This window comes from Centropristis striata, chromosome 17, assembly GCF_030273125.1.
Source record: "Centropristis striata isolate RG_2023a ecotype Rhode Island chromosome 17, C.striata_1.0, whole genome shotgun sequence".
Lineage (NCBI taxonomy): Eukaryota > Metazoa > Chordata > Actinopteri > Perciformes > Serranidae > Centropristis > Centropristis striata.
In genome coordinates this window covers 35,886,434-35,897,513 of record NC_081533.1, presented here as the reverse complement: position 1 = coordinate 35,897,513, position 11,080 = coordinate 35,886,434, and the positions used below count along the sequence as shown (strand labels likewise).

The window sequence follows — 11,080 nt, the reverse complement described above, 5'->3', positions numbered from 1 at the left end:
AGTAAAAAAAAAAACACAAAATGACCAAAAAAAGACATTAAGTGACCAAAAAGACTAAAAAGACACAGTGGAGACAGAGCTGACTTCCAAAATGATTTGGCGACCCCCAGAAATCATCTCGCGACCCCAATTGGGGTCCCGACCCCAAGGTTGAGAACAGCTGCTCTAGAGGGCATCAAGAACAGGCCAGAGCTTCATGTTGATAGTTCATTTATTGATACGATCCATTTTAAATGGCTGTATTGTTGCATATATCGTATCAAATACAATTCAAATAAAAATTGAGCCTATTTAACAGGATAAACAAACTCAAAATGCCAGTCTGAACATCGGTGGCATTATTGACCATTGAACTAGAGTACAGTGTAACATATTATTATTGCATAAATTGCCGCTAGAGCGTGTGACATCAGCATCAGACTCACTCACTCACTCTACTTTTCTATTTTTGGGAGTACGCCATCTTTAGTATGAAAGCTACGCACTCTTTGATACATGAGGCCTCAGGACTTTTTACCAATTTGAAACTCTCGGGAGGAGATTCAAACTCAAATTCAAAATGAGGTTATTTATTCAGTGAGTCTGTTAGCTCTTTAAAGGGTTAGAGAAGCCTGCTGGCTGGAGGAGTGAAGGGTCTTTTGAATCCCTCTGTCCTGCAATGGAGAGATTCTGTATTAAACATTTTGTAGTAAATAATTAATAAAACATATGGGACTGGATGACCAGTGCTGTATGGCTCAGCCAATGGGAGGCAGGGGGCGGGACATGGCGTTCCTCTTTATTTTTATTCACATCTTGGAATAAAAGTCCTGCTTGAACATGTAGGGTTCTATGGTGAAACCAAGGTGTAACATCTGGGACACATCCAAACTGTTAACATTAACATTATTATTATTATTATGTTTTTATTTCAAGTATATACACAGAGAGAGAAAAAGGAACTATTACCTTCCAATCTGAGGCCCACAACCAACCTTTTACTCCCTTATTCCCATTTTGGATTCGCTGAAAGGCTTCAAGACATCATGACTTAAAAATGAATCCTTGGGATCAACTTGTTGTCAGAAGGTTTGATAAATCTGTTGTGGTTTTACTTCTCGTAACCTTTATTCCATCAAAGATTCTCCCCTTCATTTCCTCTTTTCACTGATACAGGCCACCTGAGAAATCCTTCAGACTGTCCTGTGAGAGGCGAACAGATAAGGAAAGAGAAAATATCGTCCTCCTCTGACTCAGATATGATGAGCAACGCTTTGTGTTGCTTCATGTCTCACATTAAAACTTGTTTCTTCAGGTTTGACTGCAGATATGATTCTCCTCCAGACTTCACTAAGAAACCTGAAGTCACTTTGTACTCAGATAAAACAGACATGAGACACAACAACAGTTTGACCTTCTGTATCCTAGCAACCACACAGTCATTGTTTTATCTTTTAACAGCGTGTCGACACAGGAACAGTGTTGTCTGGTGTTCACAGGATCAGAAGCAGTCTGAACGGTCTGAACTCTTTTAGAGCATAACTCAGTCAGTCAGATGTGTGTGATTGATGATTCACAATGCAGAGTCACACTTCACAAACAGAATTTTCAGTTTTACAAATGGCTTTTTTGTTTTCACAAATGTAAAATTGTGTATTTACAAATCAACAATATATTTACAAATACACATGTATTTGTAAAAACCAAAATACAAGTTACAAATTAGAGATTTGTAATTTGTGGAGAGCAAAACGTGTGCAAATCAAGAACTATTTATAGATCACCGTCTGCATTTACAGGTATTAATGAGACACATTTAAGCCCATGAAGAAGAAGAAGTTCTGGCCAATCACAGCACAGACACAGAAGTGGGCGGGGCTTAAAGTGGGTGGAGCCTTTTCTCCTGAAGGTGCAGAGAACAGACCCAGAGACAAAGAGAGAGAAGAAAAGGAGCAGAAGAGGAGAGTAAAGCTGCTGTTTCCTGTTTCTGAGCCAACATTTGGTGAGTTCTCACTTTATTATTATTATTTTGTGTGTGTGTGTGTGTGTGTGTGTGTGTGTGTGCCTGTGTGTGTGTGTGTGTGTGTGTGTGTGCTCTGGGAAACTGTTGTTCTGTCTCAAAGAGCAGCTTAAGTCAAAGTTTATTTATAGACATTTAAAAACAACCTCAGTTGACCAAAGTGCTGTACAGTTATTAAAATAGAATACATCATACACACATAGGTATAAATAAAAACAATGAAAACAATAAGATACTAAAAACAGTAAAACAATAAAACAAAATAGAATAAAATAGTAATAAAAGCTCAATCCAAAGCTTAACAATCTAATAGTTCAACAACATATTTATCATATACATCATATATTATTAGCACACCTATGTCACGGTTCATTAACTTGTTTATCTCTTGAATATAGAGTTAATTATTAATGGATATTAATTGAAAAAAAAAGCATAATTTCAATGGAATGTGTTCTTGTACAGCGTTGTAGGAGGAGGGAAGAAGTTTTTATCTTGAGAAGTCTGTTTCTTCACTCTGCTGCTCACAATCACATTTCTGGACGTGAATTTGTTTTGATAAAGTGTCACATGGTCTGAGAGAAACGGGGGGGGGTGGACCGTCCCGAGCACATTCCAAAGACTTCACACAGAGAGAGACTCACTCCTTTTATGGAAGTTCTCCTTCTACTCTGAAGCTCCTGATTTAAACATTTGAGGCCCCGAACTTTACCAGCCCAACGTTAACATGTTACATAAGGACCACACACTTTTTTTTTTGTCTTCTTGTTTGGAAAAGCAAAAATGTATCTGCAAAAATGTGTAATAGTTGTAATAAAACAGGTAAAAGCCCAAAGATGCTCAGGATGTTCATGTTTAGTCAGGATATATGTTCATATATTTATTTATTTCCTCATCGTGTCTGTTTGTTGACTTCACAGCTCATCGGTGTCACGAGACACTTCTGACTTCAGGACGTCCGTCTGAAAGAAGAAGAAGAAGAAGAAGAAGAAGAAGAAGAAGAAGAAGAAGAAGACGAAGAAGGAGAAGAAGAAGAAGAAGGAGAAGAAGAAGAAGAAGAAGAAGAAGACGAAGAAGGAGAAGAAGAAGAAGAATGAGTCCTCCCAAAAAGGTCAGATCACTTTAATGAACTTGAGTTTGTATTAGTGTTTTTTTGTCATTTCTCTTCTCTTTAGAGATGGACGTTATGATTCCAACAGAACAATAAGATGACAGAATAAGAAGAATAGTTTCTGGCTAACTGGGTCAAACAAACCCAGTTTGTTTAAATGAAGAGGAAGATAGGATGCAGCATTAAGGAGGTGATGGCGCCCCCTGCAGTACAGAGGATGGAACCAACCTGCTGTTTGTTATACAACTGACTGCTGAAGTCTTCTTTAGACCCCGTTATTAAATTAGTCTTTTATTATTAGTATTAATATAATAATAATAATAATAATAATAATAACTTTATTTATATGCACCTTTCAAAAACAAGTTGCAAGGTGCTGTACAACAGAAATAAAACATATCAAATACAATTTACTCACAACAACAAAATAAAACAACGAGAAGAAATTACATTGGACTTAAAAAATGTAAAATGTAAATAATCATACAACAATAATAAAAGGAAATTAAGAGAAGGCCAATCGATAAAAGTGAGTTTTTAAAAGAGATTTTAAATTTAATTTTTTTTTTTTTTTTTTTTTTTTTTGTTACCTTTGTCAATTCTGTATTTTATTGCACTTTTTGCACTTTTATGTGAAGCACTTTGGTGGCTCAGCCGTCTGTTAATGCACTATAGAAATACATTTGACTTGATTGATTGATACAGGCAGGAGACCATTCAGGACTTTAAAAACAAGTAATAAAATCTTAAAATCAATTCTAAAACTCACAGGCAGCCAATGGAGAGCAGCAAGGGTTGGAGAGATGTGGTCACTTCTCTTTTTTCCTGATAAAAGCCTCGTAGAACCTGATAATGTAATAAATTCCCGTTAATGTAATAAAAATCTGCACTTGAGTTCATTGAAAATGTAATAAAACCTGATAATGTAATACACTTTTTACCAATAATGAAATAAAGTATTACATTAATGGAGGTTATTACATCATCAGGTTAGCCTTCATTCCGCAAGTCCTGATAATGTAATAATTCCCCAATATTGTAATAATTTAACAGCAGACCACCCATTACATTACTTGACATAAAGATAGTTTGCTCCACCATGGCATCTCAATGACCCTCTCTCTCTTTCTGTCTGTCTGTTGCTATAGAAACAGGGAGAAAATGAGAGACTCAAACATCACCAGCATCAGCTCTGTAACAAATCCTTCACAACAGTTCAAAGTTTAAAGGTTCATCAACGCATTTACACTGGAGAGAAACCGTATGGCTGTGACCAGTGTGGGAACACTTTCACCACGTCACAGAGCCTGCGACAACATCAACGCATTCACACTGGAGAGAAACCGTACAGCTGTGATGAATGTGGGAAGTCTTTCACTCAGTTAGGGAACCTGAGACGACATCAACGCAGTCACACTGGAGAGAAACCATACGGCTGTGAGCAGTGTAGGAACTCATTTACAACGGCATATGGCCTGAGAACACATCGACGCAGTCACTCTGGAGAGAAACCGTACAGCTGTGACCACTGTGGGAGTGCCTTTGCCACATCAGAGTACCTGAAAAAACATCAACGCAGTCACACTGGAGAGAAACCGTACGGCTGTGTCCAATGTGGGAGTGCTTTCGCCACATTGGATTACCTGAAAAAACATCAAAGCGTTCACACTGGAGAGAAACCGTACAGCTGTGACCAATGTGGGAACTCGTTCACCACATCACGAAGCCTGAGACATCATCAACGCATTCACTCTGGAGAGAAACCGTACAGCTGTGACCAGTGTGGGAAGTCTTTCACCAGGTCACAGAACCTGAAACATCATCAACGCATTCACACTGGAGAGAAACCGTACAGCTGTGACCAGTGTGGGAGTGCTTTCACTATGGCAGAAAACCTGAGACAACATCAACGCATTCACACTGGAGGGAAACCATACGGCTGTGACCAATGTGGGAAGTCTTTCACCAGGTCACAGAACCTGAAACATCATCAACGCATTCACACTGGAGAGAAACCATACGGCTGTGCCCAATGTGGGAAGTATTTCACCACGTCACAGAACCTGAGACAACATCAACGCATTCACACTGGAGAGAAACCGTACAGCTGTGACGAATGTGGGAAGTATTTCACCACGTCACAGAACCTGAGACAACATCAGTGCATTCACACTTGAGAGAAACCGTACAGCTGTGAGCAGTGTGGGAGTGTTTTCTCTCGTGCAGAATACCTGAGACAACATCAACGCATTCACACTGGGGAGAAACCATACTGGTGCGACCAATGTGGGAAATTGTTTTCCCGGAGTAGTCCCCTTAAACGTCACCAACGCGTACACACAACGTCTTCTTAAGTATTTTTAAAGCCAAGCTAGCTGTTTCTTCATGCCTCCTTTACATGTGCTGTGTTGTTATATTCTGAGCTTCTCTCTGAAACTACAGACAGCAGTAACTGAGTCTGACTGCTGTAGTTTGATCCAGTGAGGAGGATGAGGCGAAGAATGAACAGAGATACTAAACTCTCCAGAGTTCAAACTCAGACTGAACAAACCTTTATTATTGTGACATTCTGAGAAATTAAAAACATTATTCTAAACATGATTTGCTTTTATTCTTTTTCTCCCCAGTTAAGGTGATTTTTGTTGTTGAACCTGCATCCTGTCAGAGTTGTTGCTGTAATAATCTTGTTTTTATATTCAGATCAAATGTTTGGACACAAAGAGGCTTTGACTTATCATTTCATACTAATAAATAATTAATACTTGGATCAGTGTTTGTTGATCTGTTGTTTCTTTCATTCTCAGCATCAACATGTTCATTATTATTAATTATCTGACACCAGTGGGATAATAAATGACATTAAAGCCCACACAGCCTGTAATCAGTGGTGGGATGTAACTTATTACATTTACTGAAGAAATGTACCTCACTACAATTTAAAGGTAGTTCTACTTAATTTGGTAGGATATTTTCACTTGTCACTTTATACTTATAATCCACTACATTTTAAAATTAAATATTGGACTTTATAATCCACTATATTTAACTGACAGTTTTGGTTACTTAACATGAAAAGATTTAACATGAAAAAAAAATGTTTAAAGATAGAATTCTTAAAGATTCTAACATTAAAAGTTTAATCTGGATTTTCATTCTGTATTATGTTTTTATTATTTAGAATTTTTTTTATTTTATTTCAATGGGTTGATTTGTATTTGGTTTCCTGTATTTTGAATCTTGCCATATACATTTTTGGGGATGGATTAATTTGATGAACTGTAACTACTAAACTCTGTAACTTGAGTTCCTTTGAGTTAAGTTCTCCACGTCAGCAGTGTTTATAGATTATAGATTTATATTTCTGGAATGTTACATATGTTCACATCTGCACTGGCTAACCAAACATAGATCATCATGTGTCTCCAGCTTGGAGAGACAAACTGAGTCTCTCTGCAAATAACATCTGCGTCCATCGGAGCGTCAGCTCGATGAACTCTGGTGTATCAACAACTAACTTGGTCAGATCTTGTTGATCTTATTTGGCTGATAGAACTGTGTCTCTATCCAGCTGAACAGTGTCATGTGACTCTGTTTGAACATGATTGCTTGTGTTGTTGTACACTCATTGTAATCTTTGTCATTTTTCCATGTATTATCTTGTATTAAACATACTTAAAGACAAGCAAGTTTTAAATACTTTTTTCCTATTTCTCACTCAGGAATCATTCATTAAATTCTTCAACAAATAAATATAAAAAAGTTCATAACAGTGTATTTATAGTTAAAATGAGCCGAATGCTGACAGAAGTAAAATGCTGCTCACATGAACGCAGCTCCTTCGTCTGCATGTTCGTGTCTTTGTTAATGTTTTTTTAATATCAGCATCAGTGGAAGAAAACAAGCTGAATAAGTACTTAAAAACAAGAAGTAAAATAGCTGTTTTGAACAGTCACTTTGTACTCAGATAAAACAGACATTAGACACAACAACAGTTTGACTTTCTGTATCCTAGCAACTACAGTCATTGTTTGATCTTTTAACAGCGTGTCGACACAGGAGAAGTGTTGTCTGGTGTTCACAGGATCAGGAGCTTCATATGGTTTCACTCTTAGAAAGAGTTTTAAACCACATGAGAACAAAGTGAGTGTAGAGTCACAGAGAGTTCAGCAGGAGGACTGAAGGCTGCAGGAACAGAGAGAGAGAAGAACAAGTTCTGGCCAATCACAGCACAGACACAGAAGTGGGCGGGGCTTAAAGTGGGTGGAGCCTTTTCTCCTGAAGGTGCAGAGAACAGACACAGAGACAAAGAGAGAGAAGAAAAGGAGCAGAAGAGGAGAGTAAAGCTGCTGTTTCCTGTTTCTGAGCCAACATTTGGTGAGTTCTCACTTTATTTCCTGCTGTTTTCTTCTTCATGTTGTTCTTCTCCTGCAGCTGTGAACCTTTCTCCTTCTTCTTGTTGAGGGATGTTCCTCTGTTTTCTTCATGTTGTTCTTCTCCTGCAGCTGTGAACCTTTCTCCTTCTTCTTGTTGAGGGATGTTCCTCTGTTTTCTTCATGTTGTTCTTCTCCTGCAGCTGTGAACCTTTCTCCTTCTTCTTGTTGAGGGATGTTCCTCTGTTTTCTTCATGTTGTTCTTCTCCTGCAGCTGAGAACCTTTCTCCTTCTTCTTGTTGAGGGATGTTCCTCTTCTTCATGTTGTTCTTCTCCTGCAGCTGAGAACCTTTCTCCTTCTTCTTGTTGAGGGATGTTCCTCTGTTTTCTTCATGTTGTTCTTCTCCTGCAGCTGTGAACCTTTCTCCTTCTTCTTGTTGAGGGATGTTCCTCTGTTTTCTTCATGTTGTTCTTCTCCTGCAGCTGTGAACCTTTCTCCTTCTTCTTGTTGAGGGATGTTCCTCTGTTTTCTTCATGTTGTTCTTCTCCTGCAGCTGAGAACCTTTCTCCTTCTTCTTGTTGAGGGATGTTCCTCTTCTTCATGTTGTTCTTCTCCTGCAGCTGTGAACCGTTCTCCTTCTTGTTGAGGGATGTTCCTCTTCTTCATGTTGTTCTTCTCCTGCAGCTGTGAACCTTTCTCCTTCTTCTTGTTGAGGGATGTTCCTCTTCTTCATGTTGTTCTTCTCCTGCAGCTGTGAACCTTTCTCCTTCTTCTTGTTGAGGGATGTTCCTCTTCTTCATGTTGTTCTTCTCCTGCAGCTGTGAACCTTTCTCCTTCTTCTTGTTGAGGGATGTTCCTCTTCTTCATGTTGTTCTTCTCCTGCAGCTGTGAACCGTTCTCCTTCTTGTTGAGGGATGTTCCTCTTCTTCATGTTGTTCTTCTCCTGCAGCTGTGAACCTTTCTCCTTCTTCTTGTTGAGGGATGTTCCTCTTCTTCATGTTGTTCTTCTCCTGCAGCTGTGAACCTTTCTCCTTCTTCTTGTTGAGGGATGTTCCTCTTCTTCATGTTGTTCTTCTCCTGCAGCTGTGAACCTTTCTCCTTCTTCTTGTTGAGGGATGTTCCTCTGTTTTCTTCATGTTGTTCTTCTCCTGCAGCTGTGAACCTTTCTCCTTCTTCTTGTTGAGGGATGTTCCTCTTCTTCATGTTGTTCTTCTCCTGCAGCTGTGAACCTTTCTCCTTCTTCTTGTTGAGGGATGTTCCTCTGCTGGACTTTAGATCACGCTGTGTGTTTTACACTTCACTGCTTACTAAAGTGCTTTTCATGTAGCTGCAGCCAGATTACACTGATACTAAAAGCTCAGTTATCATGTCTTAATTTACATCTGAAGGTTTGTGAGACAATAATTCCCTTGGGATTGGCTGGTTGGGTTGGTTCACATTCCTGTGAGTCATCAGCCTCATCAAACAATTGTCCAAGCAGCACATCCTGTTATTCTGGAGTCTTACTTCCTGCTACAGCATCCTGTATGTGTGTGTGTGTGTGTGTGTGCTAGAATATAGAGTATTGCGCCACAACGAGCACACTAACAGAGAGGAGCAACTATTGACACAGAGACTTTCAGAGTGTTGACTCATCAGGCTGATATCAAACTGTTACTGTTGTAATAAAACAGGTAAAAGCCCAAAGATGCTCAGGATGTTCATGTTTAGTCAGGATATATGTTCATATATTTATTCATATTGTCATCGTGTCTGTTTGTTGACTTCACAGCTCATCGGTGTCACGAGACACTTCTGACTTCAGGACGTCCATCTGAAAGAAGAAGAAGAAGAAGAAGAAGAAGTAGAAGAAGAAGAAGAAGAAGAAGAAGAAGAAGAAGAAGAAGAAGAAGAAGAAGAAGAAGAATGAGTCCTCCAAAAAAGGTCAGATCACTTTAATGAACTTGAGTTTGTATTAGTGTTTTTTTCTCATTTCTCTTCTCTTTAGAGATGGACGTTATGATTCCAACAGAACAATAAGATGACAGAATAAGAAGAATAGTTTCTGGCTAACTGGGTCAAACAAACCCAGTTTGTTTAAATGAAGAGGAAGATACGATGCAGCATTAAGGAGGTGATGGCGCCCCCTGCAGTACAGAGGATGGAACCAACCTGCTGTTTGTTATACAACTGACTACTGAAGTCTTCTTTAGACCCCGTTATTAAATTAGTCTTTTATTATTAGTATTAATATCTCATGAAATCAGTTATATCAATTATTTAAAATGTCATATAAATAGTTTAAGATTTCTGATTTTTCAGCATCTCAGAGTTTATAATGGGTGTGTATTGTACAGAATGTTCAGAGTTAGAGTGGAGAGAGGCTGGGACGTTTTCTGACATTTTTCTGAAAAACCTGTGTTGGTTCCCACAACTTTCACTCTTCATAAATGATTTCTAGGGCAGATTGTAAAGGAAGTGGTGCTCCAGCTCCAAACTCCAGCCAACTGTCCCATAGAGACATATTTCCTGACTTACAGCTTTTCCATGACTCTGTCAGATATCTTATGAAAAATTCAGCTGACATAGAGCCGGCTGCTTTCACTGATCCAGAGATATTCAGGTTGAAAAACATGTTACTGAAGGTTAGAGCACAATCAGCCAGTGATGTATAAATGTACTCTTTTCCTTTTTTTCTTTCTTTTGTCTTTGTTAGGATGCAGCTTTATTTTCATAATGGGCGACATAAAGCTGGGCTCTATGAATATTGATGGTGCTCGTGAGGAGCTTCTCTGTTTACTCTCTTCAAAAATAAAAAGTTGAATGTGACGTTTCTGCAGGAACGTCCTCATAAATGTCCTTAGTAACTGTAAAAGTGATGAGTATTTGTTCCTGGGAGGTGATTTTGTTAGACAGGAACCATCAGGAGCCTCCACCTCCTGAAACTGATTGAACAGTTTGAACTGTGTGTTGTCTGGAGACATTTCCATAAAGAGCAGTGGAAGAAACCTGGGTCCACACCAACGATTACCTTTTAAGAATGTAACAACACTAAGGACTGTCATGTTTTTATTATGACACTTCCTCGTGTTTTCTAATGCATTAAAGTCTTTGTGACAAAACCTGAAAATGCTCAAGACAGCACTAAACACAAAACTACAGTAAAAGTAACACATTTACACAGAAATTAAAGTTACACACAAGTTATACCTACAAAATAGTTATCACCCCAGTAAACAATAAATTAATTGAAAGATTACAATAAATTCAATGGCAAATTAGAATTAGAATTATTTCCTATAGGTTTACTTGTATTTTGTGCTAAAATTCAAAGTATCTCATCTGTATTTACAAAACATTACTTACTAAAATTAACTTAAACATTGAGGGTTATGTTGTACAGACATGCTCTAAATATTGTTGATGGTTTTGGCATCTCACTGACCCTCTCTCTCTGTCTTTCTTTCTGTCTGTTGCTATAGAAACAGGGAGAAACTGAGAGACTCAAACATCACCAGCATCAGTTCTGTAACAAATCCTTCACAACAGCTCTAAGTTTAAAGGTTCATCATCGCAGTCACACTGGAGAGAAACCGTACGGCTGTGACCAATGTGTGAAG

At 38.5% G+C, this 11,080-nt stretch overlaps 1 protein-coding gene and 1 long non-coding RNA gene across 2 annotated transcripts; both read left to right on the top strand.

The window, feature by feature from the left end:
* The first annotated feature begins 3,030 nt into the window (after positions 1 to 3,030).
* On the top strand, positions 3,031 to 6,216 carry LOC131989428 (zinc finger protein ZFP2-like). Its single transcript, XM_059354643.1, has 2 exons — positions 3,031 to 3,110; positions 4,259 to 6,216. The coding sequence occupies exons 1-2, from the start codon at positions 3,093 to 3,095 to the stop codon at positions 5,285 to 5,287; spliced, it is 1,047 nt and encodes a 348-aa protein (XP_059210626.1). The 5' UTR covers positions 3,031 to 3,092; the 3' UTR covers positions 5,288 to 6,216.
* Positions 6,217 to 7,413: 1,197 nt separating this feature from the next.
* On the top strand, positions 7,414 to 11,080 carry LOC131989430 (uncharacterized). Its single transcript, XR_009395950.1, has 3 exons — positions 7,414 to 7,484; positions 9,253 to 9,404; positions 10,943 to 11,080. It is a non-coding gene; the product is annotated as an uncharacterized LOC131989430 (long non-coding RNA).